Source organism: Hemiscyllium ocellatum, chromosome 25 (assembly GCF_020745735.1).
Source record: "Hemiscyllium ocellatum isolate sHemOce1 chromosome 25, sHemOce1.pat.X.cur, whole genome shotgun sequence".
NCBI classification, from domain to species: Eukaryota; Metazoa; Chordata; class Chondrichthyes; order Orectolobiformes; family Hemiscylliidae; genus Hemiscyllium; species Hemiscyllium ocellatum.
In genome coordinates, this window is record NC_083425.1 from 46,414,549 (window position 1) to 46,440,574 (window position 26,026).

Here is a 26,026-nt window from a genome sequence, read left to right on the forward strand (position 1 = left end):
GAAGCACATGCCATCACTACCTTAGCTCTCATGGTCCGTTCAGCCTCTAGTTCCTCTTCTAGCTCCTCTACGCGAGCCTGTAAAAAAAAAGGGCAGGGTAAATTATAGGTGCAAACAATGTGGAAGGAGGAAATGAGAAGATGGGGAAACAGGAAGAGATTTTCTCCAGTATATTCCCATGTTGTACCTCTGACATCAAAGATGAGAGATACTAATCATATTTAAGCTCCATGCACTTTAGCCATGTCTGGACTGCTTGGGGGTCAGTTAGCTCAATTGGCTAGTTTGCAATGCAGAGGGATGCCAATAGCACAGGTTGAATTCCCGCAACTGAGGTCCCACCATCTGAGACGTGGTGAGTCTCATGTTAAGCTCACCATCAGTCATCTCTCTCTAATGAGAGAGCTGCCCTATGGTCCTCTGTGACTATGGCAGTTTCCCCTGAAACGATGAACTAGTTAAAACCTCATCAATAAAACATAAACACATTCAACCTCTTATTTCAAAATAAGAGCAGAGGACATTACATTCAGAGCATTCATTGTACAGTGAGAATTGCACATCAAAGGTTATTATATTGTGTGGTGAAACTATGGACAATACACCGAAGGGCTCTCTCTAATGAAATAAACCTCAATGGAAGATATCAACAGCAGACAGTTTTTTTTAGTGAGCAATACACACCAAAAGTTCATGACCAATAATGGGTCCACGCTGGGATACTGATTGGGATATTATAATTAGCTCTTCAACTAAGCCCTGTGATTTTTTTAAATGGAATTGAAGATCACACATCATTCCTGCTTCTGACTACGGTATTTGAAATCCATGTGTCAATCCTGATGTGAGCATCATCAGCTTTAGCTACAGTTTCCCCTGTTTGAAACAGTTTGTGTCCACTTGCTGGTGAGGCTCATGTATGAACAGCACCTATTCAGTTGAATTACTAAAGAATAATGATGTCCATTGTCATATAAGGTGCCAAAATTATATTAGGAAGGGAATAGAATGTGGAGAGAGTGAAGACATGTATGGTGACGGATCAGAGGCTTGGAATCCTGCAGTTGTGTAACTCACCCCTTGACTCTCCAAAGCCTGTCCACCATCTACAAAGCATATGTCAGAAGTTAAAAATCACAACACCAGGTTATAGTCCAATGGGTTTATTTGGAAGTGCTGCTTCTTCACTGGTGGTTGCAAAGCAGGACCAAAAAACACAGAATTTACAGCAAAAGATGACAGTCTCATGCAGCTGAAATTATATATTGAACTAACCTAGATTGTTAAGTCTTTTGTCTTTCAGAATGGGTTTGGTGGTTTCGATTCTTTAATATGTAAATCCCAGAACTCCTTTTAAGGTACATTCTCAAGATAACTTCAGGTTTTATAACAAAAAGGTGACATCTCAGCTTGGACAATGCATTAAAGGTATGAACGTCAGAGTCTGTCTGTATCTGGTTCTGTTTCCAAAGTGGAATTTATAAAATATCACATGGATTGACTGCCTGCAGGTTGTGCATTTTTTGAGCAAAATTGAATGTATCTGCAAATATAATTCTGCAAATACAAATTTATCCCATGGACTTTTGTGTGTGCACATGTGCAGGAGAGACAGATAGAGTGAGAGTGTGCGTGTATACGTACACATGAGAGAGTGTGTGTTTGCATGTGTGCAAGCTTAGTAAAGTGTGAGGGTGATGTGGTATAAGTCTGTGAGAGGGTGGGCTTGTGTAGATGTTAGTATAGGTCATCCTGTCGGGACCCCACTGCATTAGACACCCTCACTCACACACTCTTACATACTCACATAGACCCTCTACAATTCATATACTCTTTTATAGACACAAACAGAGTAGAGTGGGTGTAAGTATGTGTCTATGAGAGAGCGTATGAATTAGAGAGGGTCTATGTGAGCATGTCATAGTGTGCGAGTGAGGGGGTCTAATGCAGTGGGGTCCCGACAGGATGACCTATACTAACATCTACACAAGCACACCCTCTCACAGGCTTATACCACATCACCCTCACACTTTACCAAGCTTGCACACATGCAAACACACACAGTCTCTCTCTCTCTCTCTCTCTTCCCCCTCTGCATGCACACACGCACAATAAACTTATATTTGCAAATACATTTGATTCTGCTCAAAAAATGTATTACCTGCAGAAAGTCAATGCAGGCAGTCAATCCATGTAATATTTTGTCAATTCCTACTTTGGAAACAGAACCAATCTGCCTCAAGACTGGGATACAGACAGACTCTAACCTCACACCTTTAAAGCATTGTCAGAGCTGAGACATCATCTTTTCTTATAACACCTGAAGTTATCTGGAGAATGTGACTTAAAAGTAGTTCTGGGATTTACACATTAAAGAACCGAAACCAGCAAACCCATTCCAAAAGATGAAAGACTTAACAATCTAGGTTTGTTCAGTATATCATCTCAGCTGCCTGAGACTGTGATCTTTTGCTATAAATTCTGTGTCTTATGGTCCTGTTTCATAACCACCTGATGGAGCAGTGCTCCAAAAGGCTAGTGCTTCCAAATAAACCGGCTTGACTATAACGTGGTGTTGTGTAACTTTTAACTTTGTCCACCCTAGTCCAACACCGGCTACTCTAAGTCAGAAGTGTAATGGAATACTGCCCGCTTGCCTGGATGAGTGCAGCTCCAACAACACTCTCGAAGCTTGATATCACCCATGACAAAGCTTGACTGGCACATTCATAAGCACCCATTCCTTCTACCACTGACGCTCAGTAGCAGCTGCATTATATAACAGCTAAGAGATATACTATGGAAATTCACTAAGCTTCCTTAGACAGCACCTTCCAAACTCTCAAAATCATTATTTAGATAAACAAGGGAAGCAAATACTTGAGAACATCAACACTTGCAATGTACTCCCCAAGCCACTCATCTTCTTGACTTGGAAATGTATTGCTGTTTCCCCAGTGTCACTGGGTCAAAATCCTGAAACACCTTCCCTCTCTAACAGCATTGTGGCTGCATCTACACTGAATGGACTGCACAGGCTCAAGTTAGTAGCTCTTATTGAGGGCATTTAGGAATGGCTCACAAGTGCTGGCCTGGCCAATGAAGCCCACATCTCATGAAGGAGAAAAAACAAGTTCTGATCATATTCCATTGTGGTACAACTTACAAGATAGGGAATAGGAAGCCATTAGCAATTAAACACAAAACTAATTGGTTAATTGTCATTAAGTAACAGATACCTCTGAAACAAACCTTCCATGGGGAAAATAAAATATCTATTCTCTAAGATTACTGACTGGTGTGTCTCTTAAAAGCAAAGAAAACGAATAGGAATGCCAGCTTTCCAACGGGGATTAATCTGTCAAGATTACAAATAGAGTGAAATAAAACATAATCTTTCATTGGGGTTCCTGCAATACACCACTGGGATAGAAAAAAAACATTGAAACATAACATTTATTCAGTAAAACAGAGTCTTAAGACAAGCTCATGTCCATAAACTCTAAAGAAGCTTTCAGAGAAATCAGAGTTTTGGCTTGAGTGACTCTTCCTCAGAACAATTCTGAGGAAAGCTCACTAGAACAGAAGTATTAACTCAAATGCTGACAGACCTGCTGAGTTTTTCCAGCAGGCCGTTTGTTTTCGTTGCTGCTTGTTTCTGATTTACAGCGCCCACAGTTCTTTTGGTTTTTAAGAAGCTTTTAGATTTGTGTTTCTTTCCATTTTTGTGACCAGCTCCTCCACACCATTATACTCAAGCCAGTGGCCTTGCATAGACATGCTCTTTGGAGTCAATTAAGCACCTTCATGCACCATTTTGCCACCACTGCCCCAGAACCAAGGTAAATTTGTGGGACCCCGCTGGTCCTTCCATTTATTTCACTCAAGTTGACATTCTTAATTCTACTGTAGAACCATGTTGTCTAATTTACAACACAGGTCATTGTGCCTATCTGGCCGGCATTTACACAAACTACTTCCACCCTTATTTTGTCACATCCCATAAACGTAAATTTCTAATTCCTATAACTTCCTCGTAAATTTACTGCTCCCCTCAATAATCAGGGAGCCCCATTTTCTGCCAAGCTTATTAAGGAACACCAGTTTATTAACACCAGCTGGCATAGTTCATCTTTCTTTCTCAGTTAAATTCAAGTATTGTAAAATCCACTTTTAAAAAAAATCTCCGGTTTCACCTTAAACTCCTCCATTCGCCACAAATCCTCTGCGGTCAATTTCTGATTATCCAGCAACAATGCTTCCTTTAATACAGGCCTCTCAAGAACCTGCTAAAGTGACCTGATTAAGCTCACGATACATACACTCTAAAAAGGGGTAATTCGCATCCTATTTCAATGCCTCCTCAGCCAGCTCCAAAGCCATGCTAGCAGCCTTCCGACTGCTACATATGCAACAAGCAGACTAAACAAAGACTGGCCAGACAGTATGTTGATGTAACAACCCTTTCAGGAATTACATATCTGGTCTTTAAATGCTGAAGCCATTTATTACACACATCTCTTCAATAAAAATACTTGCCTATTTAAAAAGAAGAGTTTCTCAAGCTGTGCATGCTCACAAATCAATAGGATCCTTCATCGTAGAAACCCTTACAAGCTGGATTAACCAATACAATACACTCACTGTATTGATAGTGAACTTCTTCCAGGCTGCAGGACGTAGCTGTGTCACTGTGAATCATTCAAAATCTCTAAGATCTTTTACCCCTGCTCCTTTGAAGTTGCTGGTCAAGCTAAAGCCCCTTGTGCTGACCCTGAAAAACGTATCTTCCCCACACTCCAATTCTTCATGGACAATCCCTTGAAACAGCAAACGTTGGAAAAATCTCCAGACACCCGCCTCATCTGAAAGGCAGTCATTGAAATTTTCTAACAAATGTTTCTAGCCAGAGAGAAGAAATTACCAAAATTGTTTTCCGATTCACCTATAGGCTGTGGGTATTTCTGGCTGGACCCGCATTTTGCCCATCCCTAACTGCCCTTGCGAAAGTGGTAGCGAGCTGACTTTCTGGACTGCGGCTTGGAAAGGTTTTCCAGCATTTTGATCCAGTGAAGACATGGAGATATATTCCCAAGTCATGATGGTGCATGGCTTGGAGGGGAACTTGAACTTGGTCGAATCCTCATGTGCGTCTGCCTCCTTCACCCTTCCAGGTGATGGAGGTTGGGGGTTGGGCCTGGACTGTCAAAGGAGCCTGTGTAAGTTGCCTCACCCAGTGAGAATTAACTAAGGGTCTCCCCCTCCATTACAGATTCCCAGGTGAATGACTGAGCAGCACGTCCAATCACAAGACCATTGGAACTGGTGACTTCAAAATCAATTTTTCACAATCACCAAAAAGACTTTCACTGAAGGGATCCTGAAAGGAAGAATTGCATATCTGACTCATTCACACTGAATACAAGAGAAGAGCTGATGCATCCAGATAATAAATTACACACAAAAAAAAGGCATGTGACAAAATTAACTACTAGCGATGTGGTTCTTCCCTTACACTCCCAAATTGGTTGGAAAACTAGCAGATGCTTTATGCCAGCTCCAAGGCAACATAAGTGCACTCAAGCGTCAGGCCTCCTGAATGTTCAAGAACCAGTGAGGAGTAGAAATCCCACCGATACATCAGTCAGTGGTGCTTCATGGCTGAAGGTGATGGCATAGTTGCAATGTCACTGCTAATAATCCAGAGCTCCAAGCTGATGTCCTGGTGTCACGGGTTTAAATCCACTACAACACATGCCAAGTTTAAACCCCAAAAAAATCTGGAACTAAAAAAAGGTTATCAGAGTGGGGTCTGTGTAACTATTGTCGATCACTGTACAAAATCCATCTGGTTTACAAAGCTCCATTGGGTGAGGAGCATCTTTCATCCTTACCTTGTCTGCCTTCTGTGTGACTCCAGACCCACAGCAATGTGGCTGACTATTACCTATCCCCTGGGCAACTAAGGAAGGGCATTAAATACTGAGTCAGTGACACCCACATTCTTCAAACCATTTAAATAAAAGCATCACCAGGAAAGGTAGCTGCTTCTGATCATGGCCAAAGGCCTACACAACTAATCAACACTGTATCCCTGCAGGCAGTTCTCAGACATGCAATGGTAGTCACAGGGAGGGGGCTGGAGCAGAGGTAGTGGCTTTTACCAGTCTCCTCTTCCTCAGTCACTAAGTGCTCAAAGAGGGACTCTTCAGTTAGCTGTGAGCAAACCTGATTGTGTTTATTGGGAACCATAGGAGACCCACGTGAGTCCTGTTAAATCGCCGGGACAACACTAAATACAGGGATAATTGGCTTTCAGTGGCTCATTTCTTCACCTAATTAGTATTCCACTAGCAGTGGACAGGAATCTTGCATCAGGCCCCAATACTCCCTCTCCCACCCCATTGTATAAGGTAATGGGGCTGAAGGAATTAATGTGCACATTATATCGAGTTCCACCCAATCTGCTGCCATGTACAGTCTGTGGGGGAGAGAGGGGAGATCTGCTCTAATCTGTGTTATTGGTCTAGACTAGCAGTTGCACTTATTGCTGCAATGCAATGGGCCAGCTTGATAACTGAGCAATTTCTCTCTGAAGATTTTATGGTGGTGTACCTTCTACCACTGACTATTAGATAGACCCTAGACAACATATAGGCAAAGGAGGACTGGTGGCAATGAACAACATCAAACATGGACTCCGACCCACACACTTGCAGGGGCGGCAGAGACCATGACATGCCACTCTGATGGGCTGGAATCAACAGACTAAACTTTGACATCACCTTGACAAATGTTGTGATAAGTCCTATGTTCACTAGTATGTGTTCTGGATGATTTACTTCTAAAGTAAGCGTTGGTGATAACTTGACAAATGTGCAAAGATTATTTGTCATTCTAAGGTGCTCTTCCAATCTGGCCTGTGCAAGCAAAGTCAGCCAGAACTAAACAGAAAGACTCCTGAATTCCAATGACTGTCAACCAATAACCGAATACCACAGGGATACTGAAATTGCATCTTATGTTTGGGCTGATAGTTATACACCAATGGAATTGTGTTCCCATGGTTTTAGATGGCATCTGAGTACTGGAAAACTTAGTGCTGTGTAGATTAGATTAGATTCCTTACAGTGTGGAAACAGGCCCTTCGGCCCAACAGGTCTACACCGACCCTCTGAAGTGTAACCCACCCAGACCCAATCCCCTACCCTATATTTACCCCTAACTAAAACACCTAACACTGTGGGCAATTTAGCCTAGCCAATTCACGTGACCTGCACATCTTTGGATTGCGTGAGGAAACCGGAGCACCCAGAGGAAACCCATGCAGACACGGGGAGAATGTGCAAACTCTACACAGACAGTCGCCCGAGGCGGGAATCGAACCCAGGTCCCTGGCGCTGTGAGGCAGCACTGCTAACCACTGAGCCATCTTATACTCAATGTGAAATGCAATTATGTGACTTCTTCCCCTCTGGTGGGGGTTGCGCATCATACAACACATATGCAGGATGAGTCCGTGGCTAAGAAAGCAGAATGTAATGTTGTTGTCTATCTCAATAGGGTTGGAATGTAAAAGCAGTGATGTACTGAGACTTTACAAAGCTCTGGTTAGGCCCCATTTAGAATATGGTGTCCAATTTTGGGCCCCAAACCCCAGGAAAGACATCGTGGCACTGGAGCGTGTCTAGCAGAGATTCACATGGATGATCCCTGGAATGGTAGGGCTAACATATGATGACCTGCTAAGGATCCTGGGATTGTATTCATTAGAGTTTAGAAGGTTGAGGGGAGACCTAATAGAAACTTACAAAGATAATGCATGGCTTTGAAAGGGTGGACGCTGGGAATTTGTTTCTACCAGGCAGGGGTACAAGGACCATGGGCACAGCCTTAGAATTAGAGGGAGTTAATTTATGATGGAAATGAGAAGGCATTTCTTCAGCCAGAGAGTGGTGGGCCTGTGAAACTCATTGCCACGGAGCACTGTGGACACAGAGATTGAGAAATTCTTGATCTCGCAAGGAATTAAGGGCTACAGGAAAGTGCGGGTTAATGATGTTGAAATGCCCATCAGCCATGACTGAATGGCGGATTGGACCCGATGGGCCGAATGGCCTTACTTCTACTCCTATGTCTTATGGGCTTACATTTAGACTTGTGTATCTCACTGCGCCTATTTCATGTATGTTCATCAGAATTAAACTGGAGGTGAATGATTGGCCAGATTTTCATACAACACCGACAGTAAAAACATCTCCTTGATTGGTGACTTCATTCCAGGGCCATTTTATTTCAGATTTACACTTTCATACATCACTCCTTGACAAATGTGTTCCGTGTTGGAATCTGGAGCATTTACAAGATAAAGCTGTACCCCACCCCTCAGTTATGTCTTCTCTCTTCTACCAGTTAGAATTTATTAACCTAGATTTTGGAATCTAAAGTGTATTTCACTGAGTGTATTTCTCACTGCTCTGGAGGTGGTTTATTATATTGTTGTTTGGCGCAAGGCTCCAGTGCAGTCAAATATATAGTACATTAGATGTAATGCATGAAACACCTGGTTCCTAGCTCTTTACAAGTAACATTACAATATAAAATCCAGAGTCCATATCTCCTGATCTAGGTTGAAGTCCCTATTTCCATCCCAAATAGGATGCAATGCTGGTTACGTGCATTCCCAAGAATTTTTGGCCTGACCAGAAGCAGCAGACAGTGTCTAGCAAACTACAAGGCCACAGTGGATCTCAGTGAAGCCAGATGCAACCGCTACCCTATCAGAGTAAATAAACATAGTCTAAAGCTCCAAAAGACACTATGGCAGCTATGGAGAGATGGTAACTGCTCAAGGTAAGGAGCAAGGGTGAAAGGTGGGCAGGTAAGGGGGTAGGGGTGGCAGACATGCAAGAGTTTGGTGGAGTGCTTCAGAAATTGAGAGAGATTAGAGGGCCACTGGGCTAAGGGGTGTTGAGTGGCTGGTGAGTGGGTAGATATGGGTGGAAGCCAAGTGGGTGAGAGGGTGGAATGGGTCAGATATATGAGAGGAGTGGCCAAAGATATGCAGGGCATCGGGTGTTTGGAATGAGCTGAGGCAGGTCAAGAAGTATTAAGCTTGGTACTTTAGAACTCTCTGCAGCATCTGCCTCAAATTCAGTTGTAAAATATTTGAGGGCTCCAGATGCAGGGAAATAGTCAGCAGCAGATTAAGTCTCTTGGGAAATTACCCAGTTATTTGGTCAGGATTTCAGGAAGGTCTTGACACACACCTTTCACAGGAAGTCTAATCTGCAGCTGGAAGATCTGGGTCCTAACCTTTATAAAAAAGGGGAAGGGAAACAATTGAGAACAAAGTGCTGTCAGCATCTCTCCTGTTCTTCATTTTGGCCCCTGGTCATACATCAACAAACATTGACAATACTTCACCTCGACTGTGGTGCCTCCTCATAATTTACTGTAAAGTGGCAAAAATTAACACAAATCCAACTTTAAAGCTCAATACGTAGATTCCAGGTCTTAGATGTTTAGTCCAAATTAGAAAAGGACAGTGTCAAAAATTAGTCAGAGGTGTGGTGCTGGAAAAGCACAACCAGTCAGGCTGCAGCTGAGGAGCAGGAGTATCGAAGTTTTGGGCATAAGCTCTTCATCGGGATTTCTGATAAAGAGCTAATGCTCGAAACATCGATTCCGCTGCTCCTCAGATGCTGCCTGATCGGCTGTGCTTTTCCAGCTCCACACTCTTGACTCTGAACTCCAACATCTGCAGTCCTCACTTTCTCCCAGTGTCAAAAATCAGCTCCGATATGACAATTCTCCAGTCCGGTTCAGTCTCTGGGAATTTTGTGCAGAGGCAGGATCACAGACTGGCAGGGCAAGGTTGACAGATCAGGCTCATTAAAGACTCATACTTCAGCTAATTAAAGGAAGCTGAGGAGAATTCTAGTTAACCTTCAGGTTACCATACCGACGGGGCAAGTTGATGTGTCTAAAGAACTCTGCAGGTGTGTGGAACCAGACAGACAGTCTCCCAAGGTGAGTAACTGGAAATGGTTCAAGGGTAGGGGCAGGCACAATACTTTCCTTCTGAAAGTTCACCAATGCAAAGAGGACATTTGCTATAGAGTCACAAGACAGCACCATTCAGCCCATCTGATCTGTGATGGTTACCAGCCCATTGATCCAGAATTGTCTCAGTGCACTACTCTCTTCCAATCAGTTTCTTGAATGGTGCCTTGCCTACTCCATGGCAAATATTCCATACTCCCACAATGCTGACCTTGAATGGATTTCTGTTCATCCTCCCCCAGTCATTTTCAGGATGCTAATGGGTAAAATCCGGTCTTGTGAAAATAAAGGGAAATCCCATCCGGAGTAATCCAAACTGGCCGCGCCCAAAGCAACCTTGAACTCCTGATTTCAATTGCTCTTGTTACCATTTTAGCGGAGGGTAGGGGACAGACAGGACATCAAACCACAGAAACGGCAAGTCCCAGCACCTTGATTGTTGTTCTTCTCATGCCTAGGTGACACATCAGACAAAGCTCACGCTTATATCTGTTTCCATACCTCGATTTTCCTGGAGCAGGTTGCTAGGGCGATAGCTGGAGAGAGGGCACCATCAAGTATGGATGATCAAAAGATTCATCTCATGGTCTTACTGCCTGCCTTAGTTCTATTGGAAATACTTACATTACAAGTACACTTTCAATGGTGTTGGAATGGGATTCAAACCAAGTACATTGGCTCTGAGGCATGGATATTAATTACTACATCACAAGCATCAACTCCCAGGTTAATGAATCGAATGTCAGTTCCACTAGCTACTGTAGTAGACTTTCGTACAGTTTATGAGAGTTGAAATAACTATTTTCTGGTTCACTGTTTCAGTAAAATACAATCTGGTAATAAAACTGGCAGAAGGCGTTTTGAATGATCCATGAGCAACTCCGATGTTGCAATGAAAGATTGCCAAAGCTTACTGTCTCCAGCTAGAGAAACAGCCTGCTGTTTAACTGTGTCCGAGGATCTGTGTAGTGACATTTGTAGGCAGGATACAGAGACCAAATGCTAGGCCAAAAGAAAACATGAAGCAATCTTCACAAAGATGCAGGATGGGAGATAGAAGAAATGCATGGAGCAATGCCATAGCGATAAGAGTGAAAGATGAAAGACGGAGCTGAATGCTATCATTGAGAGAGAAACTAATTCACCATAACTGCTTTGCGGTTAAAGCAAGAGTTTGTGCAGCAGAGTTGTATTAAAGGCCTTCTTTATTCAAACAATGGATTCATTTTGTGGAGTTCTGGTTGTAATGGACTGGGCTTTTCAACCTGAGAGATGACAGGACCGATAAGGTGATAATTCCACAATCTTGGAACTACTGATTGTAATTTACGTTCTGGACAGACTATGGGTTAGAGTTTGAATGCTTAATACTGAAGCTCCTACTCAGCAATAATTCTCACGAAGTTGAGTTCTCTTGAAACAAATAACACTGAAGACTGGGTACAGGATGTAGAACACAGAAACACTTTATTGTTGGTTTGGTATCGGTGAGCAGGGGAGACGTTTAATTTATCACCTTTAGTATGGAATTTATCAATGAAATTTCTTATTCTTCTACAGTGGTTGATAATGGTTGCTTCTAATCTTGGATTTTCTTTTGTTAAACTCCAGTGATTGAGATGAGCAGTTATCAGCACAATATTAGGAGCACTTACATTCTGAAATTCTCCTCCTGGCTTTCAAGTACTCCCAGGACCTCTCATGTTCTCTCTCTATAATCATTACAAGACTTGGATCTCACAATTCTCTGAGATCTTTGCCCCGGCCCCTTGCACATTCCCAGTTTTTATTATTCCAGCATTGGCAGCTGATTTGTCAACTCCTGAAGACTAACCTCTGGAGTTCTGCACCAAAACATCTCTTAAAAGGTCTTTTTTTTTAAAAACGACTTTAATCATGCTTTCACTCAGCAGGTCCTAGGTCAGGATTTATTATAGACAATGGGGTCTCCTGCACTCCTGTCTGTCAAGCTTGTTTCCTCCTCAAAAAATAATCCTTAAAACCAAAGCCAAGCTTTTTGATCTTCTGGCCTAATGTTGCTTTCCTCAGCCCAGTATCTGATGTGAATTTTCCTTACAACAGTATAGTCTACCGATGAGGCAATGCTTACTTGGTCTCCTGTAATGTAAGGAAATGGGCGTGGATGGTAGTGAAGAATCCAAATGGACATTTATTACAACTAAATACCATATGCAAACATTACATTTCTCAGGTTCATAACCATCTGAGTTAACATCTAATTATTCGGTTACAAAGAGTAGCACTCTTCTATCGGCAAGTCATGCCACAAGTAGCCAGAGTTAAGATGGAGTCGGAGACCTTTATACTTTCAGGCCACATGCTATTATACAGTGATTATATCATTAGCATGTCTTTTTAAGATATACTGACAGAGACATAAACCAGTGCCAGGGTTTAAAGCTGAATATGTGCGCTACTTGGGAGATGTGGATGAGAGTTTACAGAAGTGCTAATTGTTGCAAGAGGGGATATGAGGCCTTATCAACAGAGGTTAGTTGGTAGGTGAGTGATGATATTTGCTCAGCAGTTGCTGCTTCCAGCCACAATAGATCACTCCTTCAAACAGTACAGCCCAGTTTTAAGCAGTGCACATGCCACTAATCACTCACCATAATATGACTCACCGATGACAAAAACACTGTTGGAGCTGACTGGACATAGGGAAATGAGTGGGCAGCACAAAGTTGGCAAATGGTCTGCAATGCAGTCTATAGGCAAGAGGTCAATTTGCCCACCGCAGTTCCTGGCCTAGTTTTCAGGGACTAATCTAATTTTCTCCCCCAATATGTGAACGCACCCTTTAACCAGGCCACATCAGTTTTTTGTTATATTAATTCTGGATGTTGCCTATATTCACCTGCACTCAAGCAAAATATCAAACACACAGAAAAAATAAATTAAACTAGTGACATCAACAGTATCATGAAGAAAGGTTGCATTGTCTGGTGTTCAAGAACAGGAAACAGATCATGACTTAATGAGCGATATCAGTTTCAACCTCAAACACCAGCCAAAAAGCAAAACAACAGAAGACATTTTATTTTACTGAAAGGGCTTTGTCTTTGAGTATTTGCAACACATCAATCCGAATAGTGAAAGATAAAAATCGGATTTACAATTCTATTCTGAGACTTTGCTGCTTATTTGACTATTTGCTCAGCTCTTTACAAGGAACATTCTTATTCTTGTGAACACATTTACGAACTGGTGTTAACTATTTAGATATTCCAACATTTTGAGCATATTCATACTGGAAATGATAAGTCCCAAACTATTTATTGTTTAAAGGGTGTGTGATGGTTATTTCAATGGGCAATAATACAGAAAACACAATCACATTTAACTTCACTCATAAATAGACTTGCATTTAAACACCACTTTTCAAGACTACTGATCTCCTCAAAATGATTTACAGCCAATTAAGTTTATTTTCTTTTGGACAGAAGTCACTGGTGTAATTTAAGAAAAAGCAACAACCAATTTGTGGACAGCAAACTTTCAAAAACAGCAACGAGATAACTTCCAAATAGCCTGACTGTTAGACGTTGAATGAAAAGGTATATCTTGATCAGGGCACCAAAGGACACTTCTCTGCTCAAAACAGAGCCTTGGGATGTTTTCCAGGCAAACATGACCTCAGTTGACATCTCATCCAAATGGCAGTATCTCTGACAGTGCAGCACTGCCTCAGACTGTTACAAAGATGTATCTGCTCACTCACATCCATTAATGAAATAAAATCCACTGTCCTTATCCAGGCTCTCCCTTATATAAACCTGGATCCAAGACAGACCCGGGAGGTGGTGGTCCAACAAGTCACTAGGTATATGGTTAATGCTTCTAACATGCACCCTCAAGCAACACTACCACAGACTGTTAAGAGAAGAAAGTTGTCACAGTAATGGTACTGGAAAGGATAAACTACTTGTAGTTGTCATAGTCTAGGCCAACCTTTGGATTTTTTTTTAAACTGCATCATCAATAATCATTTCTTCCACAATTCTCAAATTACATGATGCATGCAAACTGAAGAGAAACAAATTCTGGTGCAAATGCACTCAATGGATGTTACTGAACAACGGAACGAGTATTTACTGCTGGCTGATACTTCTCAATCACCTCGAGGTCAACATACTATTTCAAGAACTTGGTTTCGCCTACAGGGTCATCCCCAAACAAACAAAACATTTGGTTCATCTGCTCAGACTGCAAAGTTGCAAAACATCAAAGAACTGTGTATACAATTTTCCAATTTAAAAAAAAATATGTCTTTAGTCAAACACTTGCTGCAGCTACTTTCGAGCGCCGAATATTTTATGCCTATTATCAAGTTTCATCCTGGAGCCACTTTTCTAACAGAACTATGGATGGACCAGAGAGGGCGGCTCACCAACATTTTCTCATGGACAACTAGGAATTGGCAATAAATTCTTGCCTAGCCAGAGACACCCATGAAAAAATTTCAAACAACAAAAATCGCTCTCTGCAAGCCACCAATGCCAGTGTTTTGATTCAGGGGATCTACTGATCGCTGGGAGAAACAGACAATCTTTCCAAATTAAGTTTTCCATCCCTGTGAAATGGTCAGTTCCAATTGCCACCATAACAGGCCCTAGTGGCCTTAAAGTGTTGGCCTAGTCAGCTTGTTTTTAGGTATCCTTTCTTTGGTTGCAGACTCCAGACCATTCTGGACTTGCACAGTACTTCAAATCTGTTCCATTGACATATCCATCATTCCAGTATCTGGTGTCCTCAAATGGTCTTCTGCTTACAAATCTGCTTCCTAAGGAGCTTATTGCTGGGAATGACAAGGAGAACAAGTCTTCCTGATACCAACCACTCAGGCCCTCGCAGTTAAAATATTCTTGCACTTGGCTTCTCCAAGGATCAACCAATGAAAATTCCTCCCCGAACTGGCAAGCTACCTGCCAAAAGCTCTATCAAATGAGGCCCTAACTTCAAATGTCTTCAAATCCCTCATGAAAATCATTGGATGGGCTATGCCATTGCCTTGTTCCTAACATTAACCAGAACATCCGCCTTATCAATCTCAATCACGGTGTTCTGGGTTCATTAAAGAAAAAAGGACAGATTCAAATCAGTACAACCTTGTTTTTTCCTTCTGGTTTCTGCCTACATTATCAAATGCTGCATTTTAATTTGTTCCCACAATAAAACTGTCCTATATAATACTACTGAAATTAAGAGGGAAAGTAAGAGCTAACTGCAACAAAATCTCACAACTGGGTCCTGATTAAAAGGTCGGATGTGCAAATTAGCATTAAATCAGCCTTAAAAATGATCATTTACACAATTGTGGGAAATACTCAACTAAGGCAGGACCAATTTGACTGTTACTGTTATATCACCAGCATCTTAACAGAGGCCAGAAGCAGTGACTTCAGAACTCTGACACAGAGAAGTAACAGAACAAATATTTCTCAGTTCTGTTCAGCATCACTGCCTGATCGGAGAAACTGTTTATAGCCCACTTGCTTCCAAATGTAAATGAACTACATGCTAAAAAGGCCAAACTCTTATCAAAACAAATAGCTAACTTGGCATTGAAGGCTATTAATAAAGTGGCCTTTCCATGCAAAAAGTTACAATAGTACATACATATTATTGTTAAGAAAAAATCATAAGGATGTAAAAGACTATATTAGGAAAACAAAATGGAGAAGCAATTTATCTTAATTAAAGTGTTTCAGAATATTAGTTTAAAAAAAAGCAGAAATTATTTTCTTTTAAAGCTCCAGCATAAGAAGGGAAATATGAATGGATGCATAATACTGCATTCTTAGGATCAATTTATGTAGAAACAGACATCAGCAATAAACTCCTAAACCAGCCTTTTCCAATCCTGTAAAACATATGCACTGTCTGCACTAGAATGATTGCAATAGTACATAAAGGACAGAAGCTGAGATACTCTCTCTGGTCAAAATGTGATGAAATTTGAGGAGATTTAATCCATTGAAATCAGGAGAAATTAACTCATCTTGCAGAGTCAGTAACTGACAGAAATAGATTTAGCAAAATTGGTGAATGAATTAGAGGGACAGAGTAGCCTTTTTCATTCTGCAGAGAGTTATAATCTGGAATGCACTGTTTTAAAAGGGTCCTGTGGGTAGATTCAACAGTAACTTTCAAAAATGAGTTGGATATCTGATTGAAAAGGAAAGAAACATATGGTGCTACAGGGAAAGAGGTGGGGAATAAGGCTAATGTGATTGCTACTTCAAAGCACCATGACAGGTGTGTTGTTCCAGGTGGCTGCTTCCTGTGCACTATGAATCTACAACCAATGCTATTATTCATTATTTTGAGGTACAACATTAAAAGGGTCAAGTTTGAGATAGTGAAGGTTAAAACTTAAAGAAATCAACTGGGGATATTACTGATGAAACGGTCAGTTGAAGACGAATGGAAAACCTGAATAGCTGACTACTCTAAGTGTAAACTATTAAGATGAATTGGGGGAGGGGATGTCCTGTGGTAGTATCGCTGGTCTGTTACACCCAAGACCCAGATAATGTTTTAGATTAGATTGCTTACAGTGTGGAAACAGGCCCTCAGCCCAACAAGTCCACACTGACCCGCTGAAGTGTGACCCACCCCCCCTACATTTACCCCTTCACAATGGGCAATTTAGCATAGCTAATTCACCTGACCTGCACATTTTGTAGATTGTGGGAGGAAACCGAACCGAACCCACACAGACACAGGGAGAATGTGCAACTGCCACACGCAGAGTTGCCTGACACAGGGACTGAACCCGAGTCTCTGGCGCTGTGAGGCAGCAGTGCTAACCACTGTGCCACCATGCCACCCAAATGTTCTGGAGATCCAGGTTCAAATCCAGTCATGGCAGATGGTGGAATTTGAATCCAATGAAAGAAAAATCTGAAATTAAGAGTCTAATAATGAACATTGTCAAAAAAAAACATCTGGTTCAGTAATGCCCTTTAGGGAAGGAAACTGCCAACCTTTCCTGGTCTGGCCTGTATGTGACTCCACAACCCACAGTAAAGTGGTTCACTATTAAATGCCCTGTGGACAATTAGGGATGGGGAATTAATGCTGCTATAGCCAGTGACACCCTCATTCCACGAATGAATAAAGAAATAAAAAAATTACAATGCAAAACTTATCAAGTGTAGATTAGAGAAACCAAAATGGTCTAAAACCATAAACACAAAGAGAAACATGGAAAAGGAACAACTTTGCAACCCATACAAAGCAAAAGGTGAGGGGAGCCAAAGAATATGGAACACCATATTACAAGAAAATCAGGAGAAAGACGTATCTATAGATAGGAATATCACTGCCAAAACCAAACACAACATACGGTTTTAATACCACCAGAGGGTTAGTCAAGGATAACCAAAATTTCTTGAACAGAAAAAAAACTGGATGAAAATTGCATACAGTTAATATCAAACAAGCCTACGTTTTAAAAAAAACTCAGGTGAGAAGCCACCTGTTGGTGGACTTAAAGGGTTCAAAACCAATTAATCCTAAACAACAGACATTACAGCCTGGAGGGTGCGGAGTCATACAAGCCACTTTGTAAAGTGTTGCTAGTTGTGACAAAGAGTTTAAGGATATATGGAGGGTGCAATGCAAACAGTATGGCATGTATTCTCACAAAAAATGGCCGAATAGGCACAACAGGCTGAATTGCTTACTCCTGTTCTTGGTTCATATGTTCTGAACCTCTCAGAAACTCACTGCGTGCACATTGGACCTGACTTCTTTCTTATCAGTTTATGTAATCTGGCCCCACATTTTAAGCTCCAGTATCAATCTGTCAAGTCTGTGCCATGCCCTTGTCCAAGGTTATTATACTCTTGGAGTGGGCACAATAACGAAGGATATGGACCCATCTTCCACTGATGGCAATTGAGTTATAAACACGACTCTGCTCCTAAATGAGGTGGTGGAGGAGCCTGGGATCTTTCTGTTCTCTGTTCCCTATTTAGCACTGTATCTCTGTCATGTCTTATAGACCAGTGTCTTCAATCTCTCTAACTGTGAGCCCTCCAACTGATGAAGGAGTGATGCTCTGAAAGCTAGTGTGCCTCCAATTAAACCTGTTGGACTATAACCTGGTGTTGTGTGATTTTTAACTTTGCATGCAAATTAGTATTGAAAAATGGTTGAATAAAGCACTGGAAATGTCTACATGAAGAATAGGTTGATGTCAACAGAGTTTCTGAAGGATGTACCTTGCCTGGCTAACCCTCTGGCATTGTTGCAATAATCTAACTGCAAACTGTTATGGTATACCTAGCTTCAAGTAAACTCTAACATCAAAGAGGGCTTCACAACTCGGAACTTTCTTTGGGCTTCATCAACAGAAAATCAGCTGAATTGTAAAACAAATACTTGAATGGGTTTTGAGTTATAGCAGCTGATCTCCACCCAAGAAATTCAGTGAATACATCAAATAACACTGGCCCAATGACCATATACAGGGCCCTGAGATTTTCAGTGATTTTCCTACCTTTTAACAGAATTCTGTTAGACCTGATGCTTCTGCCACTGTTGTCCTATGGTATAAAACATCATTGAGATTATAAGATCTACCCTAAGTGGAAAGGACTGAGTTAAGCAGACAAATTGCAAAAATTACTTCTATGGTTTAAAGTACAATGGGTCAAGAATAAACTCACACATTCAGTTTAAAAGGGAAGGTCAGCCAGAATTACTTCAAAGTATAAATGTTAGAAATGTTTCATCCAATTCTCAGACACACTATAAAAAGGAATGCACGAGTACCAGAGATAATGACTTTCACTGTTGTTTATTTTTCTGTTAAATATAAATCGGACCCATAATCCTTACTTAACTTCATAGAATGCACAGTTGCACTTTCTTTTTTAAAAAAAACTTTGCAAAATCTCAATGTAGTACAATATGATTTGTTGTCAGCACTGTTACTGTAGGTTAACACAAAAGTTGTTTGCTGGCTAGAAAGTAATTCCATTCCTGTGTATCTGTGATCATATTCCAGCCAAGTTGTACATTGCTGGCTAATTTCACCACACCCAATAACTCAAGGTGAATATGATAACAATGGAGTGCCTTATTTCCGAGAGTTTATAGGAATATTGAGTGTCAGAATGTCACCTTATTTCCCCATTATTCTGCTTCTGATATACTACAACAGCACCCACTTGAACAAAATTAATTCCGTATGTTTGTATTAGCCAGTGAATATAAATAAAGAGTTCATTATTATAGGGCATTGTTAAAAAAAAGTCACAGAATAGCACAACAGCTCCAATGTGAAACTCAACCTTTTTAGCTTCTGCAATTTCCACTTGGATCCTAGGTGCCAAGCAGTTTGAATGAGCTCAGCCTACAAAGGACAATCCCAAATCAGAGGGACTTGCTATTGAGTGGCCTTAACAACGAACCTTAAAATGAAGTCCCAGGAGTCTATTCAACCATAAAAGCCCAGAAAATACAATTGTTATTTACAAAGACTCAGGAGAAACAGGTGTGCTGCTTTTGTGCCCCACAAAAGATTTCTAGCCCATAGACAGTCCAGTTTAAATCCACTGGATTATTTCCCCCTACTCGAGTACCAATCCTACCCTAGCCAAACAATAAGACACATCCCTATCATACTCAATGGTACTTCTTAATGGAGCCTGAAGCTGGATTTCGCATGGATAGCAGACTAGTACAAGAGTTAACAATGTGATCATGGCCCCATTTTGAGAAGTGCATGAAAGATTTACAAGGATGCTGCCAGGGCTGGAGGGTTTGAGCTATTCGGAAAGGGTGAACAGGCTGGGGCTGTTTTCCCTGGAGCATCGGAGGCTGAGGGGTGACCTTATACAGGTTCATAAAATCACAGAATGAAGTGTAAAAAGGTATTTTTCCCCCAGGGTAAGTGAGTCCAAAACTAGAGAGCATAGATTTGAGGTGAGAGGGGAAAGACACAGAAGGAACCTAAGGCGGGGGGGCGGGGGGGAACGTTCCAACCAAGGGTGGTGCGTGTATGGAATGAGCTGCCAGAGGGGGTGGTGGAGGCTGGTACAATTACAACATTTAAAAGGCATCTGGATGGGTATATTAACAGGAAGGGCTTAGGAGGGATATGGGCCAAGTGCTGGCAAATGGGACTAGATTAAGTTAGGATATCTGGTCAGCATGGACAGGTTGGACCAAAGGATCTGTTTCCATGCTGTACACCTTCTATGATTCCATGTTAAATTTCTAGGCCTTAGTCTCCCACTACCCATCGTTCTCTATATGGCATTCCAGATGGATAAAGGAAATGTCATGCAGGACCCAATTTGGTGATTTTACCTGGTATTCTTTAATCTTCCTCTGAAGAGTAGCAGTTAATGACTGTTCATCCTCTAGTTTAGTGCTCACTGTGTTGATCTCCAGCTCCTTCCTTTACACAGGGGATAAAAGAACATTTTATATATATATATATGTGGAAGGAAAAATGCATAATGTTTTCCACATGTAACATAAATATTGCACATGGGATCAGCACACTTTATTACAATTTTTGTTTCATTATTGAAAGCTGCCAACCTTAGTTTTTACAATGGTCACAGCCAAAGAGCTTCCAGAAATCTGGGATGGGCAGTTTCCATTACACTATCACTTTGAATCGAATCCCAAATAATATAAACTTTCTTGCTGTAATATTAGAAGTCCTGACAATATTTTCTATAAACGTGACCATTATTTTTCCGCACTCTCCTCAATTTCGACTCATTCAATAACAAATTATTCTTCAGTTTGGTGGAGATTGTACTCAGCAAGTTCCACTTTTCGACATCTTCTCTTCTGAATCTTGCAGCATTTCCTCAGAAATCCTTACAAGGATCTATTTTTGCCCCTTTCTACTTTCACTTTGTGAAATCAACATGATTCTTCTACACATTCTCTATTAAACTCTCCCAACCCATTGACTGGTGGACCTGTGCCTGACAATCACGGAAAGTGGTCCAGAAAAAAACTTCTCGAATAAACATTGAGAAGACATTGGACTTAATGAAGGTAAAGGAGGTCTTGCCTGCTAGCAGGAGGGTGAGCACAAGCCCTGAGCCATGTCTTTGAAGGAAGGTCTGTTGAATTAATTGTCACCAAGCCACTGCAGTAGGCCTTTTCTGGCTCAAGACCCCAGTATTGGGCATCTTGCCAAGAGCTACTAATTTCTAGTGGACAACAGCGTCATCAAGGCTCTGCTGGCCTACACCTAAGTACACCTATTCCTGAAGAAGGGCTCATGCCCGAAAGGTCGATTCTCCTGCTCTTTGGATGCTGCCTGACCTGCTGCGCTTTTCCAGCAACACATTTTCAGTTCTAACTTGAAGGCTAGCCTCACAGTTGGATCCCAGGCCATTGGTGAGTGCTGAGGGGACTGGGGGTCAGAGGGAGTTGTAATATAAGGGGTTGCAGAGAAGGTGAGGAGGCTAGGGGAATATTGGCCCTTATTTCAAGGGTGTTGCAGTGTTAGAGAGAGGAAGCCTTACAGCAACTGAAAAAGTTCTGGTGAGATCACATCTGGAGTACTGGTGAACTGTTTGGTCTCCTTATTTAAGGAATGATATAATTTCATTGGAGGTAGTTCAGAGATGATCCAACTAGGGAGAGATGGCCTTGTGAACACAGCCTAAACAGGTTGGGACTCTACTCACTACAGTTAAGAACAACGAGAGGTGGTCTCATTGAAAGATACAGAATTCCGAAGGAGCTTGACAGGGTAAATGCTGAGATGATATTTCCCCCTCATGGGATAGCCTAGGAACAGAGGGCATAGTCTCAGAATAAAGATTCTCCAATTTAAGAATGAGATTAGGAGAAATTTCTTCTCTCAGGAGGTTTGAGATTCTCTGGAACTCTTTGCCACAGAGAGCTGTGCAGGGGTAGAGTCCTTGCATATATTTAAGTATTAGGTTAATAGATTCTTGATCAGTAGCAGAGTCAAGAGTTATGTGGAGTGGGCAGGAAAGTGGATGTAAGAAATGCTGGATCAGCTGCAATTCTATTGAACGGGAGAGCAGGTTCGAGGGTCCAAATGGCCTACTCCCGTTCCTATTTCTTATGGTCTTTATTAACATGCTGGTCTACTGTAAATCAAACTTCTGCATCATGTAAGTGCTGTTGTTTCATTCTTCCTGTAAGCATTCTTCTTGCATGATTTATTGACCATTTCAGAGATATATTGACAGAAAATAGCAATATACTGAGGTGCTGAACTATTGCATTCACAAGATTAAGTTTCTTTCCCACTTTGTGTGCTTCAAAGAATACAGCATCAACAGATGGATTCTCTGTGGGAGTCAATATACTCAAAGACGCAGAGGTTTCATGAGATACTTGCACTAACTGGTTTTAACTCTTCCAGCGTGCATTGACGCTCAAATCTTGAGTCGCTTTTATCAATTGCATAACAAGTTTCTTCAGAACCAAGGTGCGTTACTGCAAAACTCTCAACAGCAGACCACCCAGGAGGTAGCACCTACAGTCAGTTACAGGCAATTACTCGGCCTTAAATAGAAAATGTCACAACAAGACAGGCTCTGCACTTTTATGGCCAAGAAAAACCACCAAGGGACTGAAATGAACAGCAAACCTTGGGGCTTTGTTTGTGCTAAACATTAGTGAGGAATTTTTCAAATAGGACAAACTTCTAGAATTGAAGTTAGGATGGAAAAAAAATATAAACGCAATCCTCATCATTTACCAGACAACCTCTGAATAGGTTTTCATTCATTTTCTTTAACCAGATCAGTAGCCCTCATTTCCATCAGGTTATTTGGTTATTGCCTATTAAAAGAGACAAACACTTAACCAGTGGGTCTCTCAAACATAAACTTCAAATGACAGCTAATTCATCCATTTTCACCAGCAGTGCCTTGGTGCTGCCATGTGCACAGTATACAGAATGCAGCAACTCACCCGCGTTTCAGCAGTATCACCTTCCAATCCCTCACCTTCTTGAACTGAGAAACTTAGGAGATAAACCAACCCTTAAGCATAGAACTTCAGCAAGGATTAAAAAAAAGGGGAAAGGAGTGCTTGGTGGTTGTACTTAATTTGGAGTTTAGATCAGAGTGGTGCTGGAAAAGCACAGCAGGTCAGACAGCATCTGAGGAGCAGGAAAATCAACGTTTCGGGTAAATGCTCTTCATCAGAAATAGAGGCAGGGAGCCTGCAGAGTGGAGACATAAATGGTGGTTGGGGGGGGGGGGGGGGGTAGGTGAGAGAGGAGGGTGGGGGAGGGTAGCAAAGAGTACAATAGGTGAATGGGGGTGGAGATGGAGATGATAGGTCAGAGGGGATGGTAGAGCAGATAGGTGGGAAGGGAGATTGGCAGGTAGGACAGGTCAGGAGGACAGTGCTGAACTGGAAGGGTGGAACTGAGGTGAGGTGGGGGAAGGGAAAACGAGGAAACTGAATTCCTCATTGATGCCCTGGATTTGAAGTGTTCCGAGGCAGAAGATGAGGCGTTCTTCCCCCAGGCGTCGGGTGGTGAGGGAGCGGCAGTGGTGGTGGCCAAGGACCTGCATGTCCTCGGCAGAATGGGAGGGGGGAGTTGAAACGTTGGGCCACGGGGCAGTGTGGTTGATTGGTGCAGGTGTCCCGGGAGATATTCCCTGATGCGCTCTGTTAGAAGGCATCCAGTCTCCCCAATGTAGAGGAGACTGCATCGGGAGCAACAAATACAATAAATGATTTTGGTGGATGTGCAGGTGAAACTTTGATGGATGTGGAAGGCTCCTTTAGGGCCTTGGATGGAGGTGACGGAGGAGATGTGGGCGCAGGTTTTGCAATTCCTGCGGTGGCAGGGGAAGGTGCCAGGATGGGAGGGTGGGCTGTTGGGGGGGCGTGGACCTGACCAGGTAGTCACGGAGGGAATGGTCTTTGCGGAAAGCGGAAAGGGGTGGGGAGAGAAACATATCCCTGGTGGTGGGGTCTGTTTGGAGATGGCGGAAATATCATTGGAGGATGCGGTTTATGTGAAGGTTGGTAGGGTGGAAAGTGAAGACCGGGGGTTTCTGTTCTTGTTACGGTTGGAGAGATGGGGTCTGAGGGCGGAGGTGTGAGATGTGGATGAGATGAAGGGGAGGGCATCTTCAACCATGTGAGAAGGGAAATTGCGGTCTTTAAAAGGAGGAGGTCATCTGGTGTGTTCTGTGGTGGAACTGGGCCTCCTGGGAGCAGATATGGTGGAGGCGGAGAAATTGGGAATACGGGATGGCATTTTTGCAGGAGATGGAGCGGGAAGAGGTGTAATCCAGGTAGCTGTGGGAGTCGGTGGGTTTGTAAAACATGTCAGTGTCAAGTCAGTCGTCATTAATGGAGATGGAGAGGTCCAGGAAGGGGAGGGAGGTGTCAGAGATAGTCCCAGTGAATTTAAGGTCAGGGTGGAATGTGTTGGTGAAGTTGATGAATTGCTCAACCTCCTCGCAGGAGCACGAGGTGGTGCCGATGCAGTCATCAACGTAGCAGAGGAAGAGGTGGGGAGTGGTGCAAGTGTAACTACGGAAGGTGGTCTGCTCTACGTAGCCAACAAAGAGACAGGCATAACTGGGGTCCAAACGGGTGCCCATGGCTACCCCTTTGGTCTGGAGGAAGTGGGAGGAATCGAAGGAGAAATTGTTTAGGGCGAGGACCAGTTCAGTCAAGCAAATGAGTGTGTCAGTGGAAGGGTACTGTTGGGGACATCGGGAGAGGAAGAAACAGAGGGCTTGGAGGCCCTGGTCATGGTGGATGGAGGTGTAGAGGGACTGGGTGTCCATAGTGAAGATGAGGCATCAAAAGCTGGGGAAACGGAAGTTTTGGAGGAGGTGGAGGGCATGGGTGGTGTCTCGAACATATATGGGGAGTTCCTGGACCAGGGAGGAACAGGAAAATATCGAGATAGGTGGAAATGAGTTCGGTGGGGCAGGAGCAGGCTGAGACAATGGGTCGCCCAGGGTGGTCAGACTTAAGAATCTTGGGAAGGAGGTAGAACCAGGCAGTGCGGGGTTCCCAAGACAATGAGGGACAAGGTGGGAGATCTCCTGAGGTGATGAGGTTGTGTATGGTCTGGGAGATGATGGTTTGGTGATGGGGGATTGGGGTCATGGTTGAGGGGGTGGTAGGAGGAGGTATTTTATATTAGATTATTACATTAGATTACTTACTGTGTGGAAACAGGCCCTTCGGCCCAACAAGTCCACACCGACCCGCCGAAGCGCAACCTACCCATACCCCTACATTTACCCCTTACCTAACACTACGGGCAATTTAGCATGGCCAATTCACCTGACCCGCACATCTTTGGACTGTAGGAGGAAACCGGAGCACCCGGAGGAAACCCACGCAGACACGGGGAGAACGTGAAAACTCCACACAGTCAGTCGCCTGAGTCGGGAATTGAACCCGGGTCTCAGGCGCTGTGAGGCAGCAGTGCTAACCACTGTGCCACCGTGCCTTCGAGTTGGCGTTTGGTTTCAGCGGTGTAGAGGTCAGTGCGCCAGACTACCACTGCACCCCCTTTATCTGCTGGTTTGATGGTGAGGTTGGGATTGGAGCAGAGGGAGTGGAGGGGCTGCGCGTTGTGAGGGTGAAAGGTTGGAGTGGGGGAGGGGGTAGACAGGTTGAGGCAGTTAATGTCTTAGTGGCAGTTGGAAATGAAGAGGTCGAGGGTGGGTAATAGGTCAGCATGGGGTGTCCAGGTAGATGGAGTGTGTTGGAGGAGAGTGGAGGAGTCCTTAGAAGGTGGGCGGGAGTCCCGATTGTAAAAATAAGCTCGGAGGCGGAGGAAGCGTTCTAAGTTGGAGTTTAAAGCCCTAAGGAGGAATGGCAAAGAGAGGCAGGGCACTTCACAAGTTTCAGTTCTGCAATTGATACAGAAAATGGAACATAACAACAACAACGAAACACAATTTGACACAACCCATTAGGGTTAGGG

At 42.8% G+C, this 26,026-nt stretch overlaps 1 protein-coding gene across 15 annotated transcripts in view; it reads right to left on the reverse strand.

Annotated features, from left to right (window-relative positions):
* The window catches only part of LOC132827667 (myosin-16), a 289,190-nt gene that overhangs the window by 79,630 nt on the left and 183,534 nt on the right, over window positions 1–26,026 (reverse strand). For all 15 annotated transcript variants that reach the window (XM_060844286.1, XM_060844285.1, XM_060844290.1 and 12 more), the window contains 2 exons: window positions 20,413–20,503; window positions 21–77 (listed from right to left, as the gene is read on the reverse strand). In XM_060844286.1, the coding sequence (XP_060700269.1) occupies window positions 21–77; window positions 20,413–20,503 (148 nt within the window). The remainder of the gene's footprint in view (window positions 1–20; window positions 78–20,412; window positions 20,504–26,026) is intronic.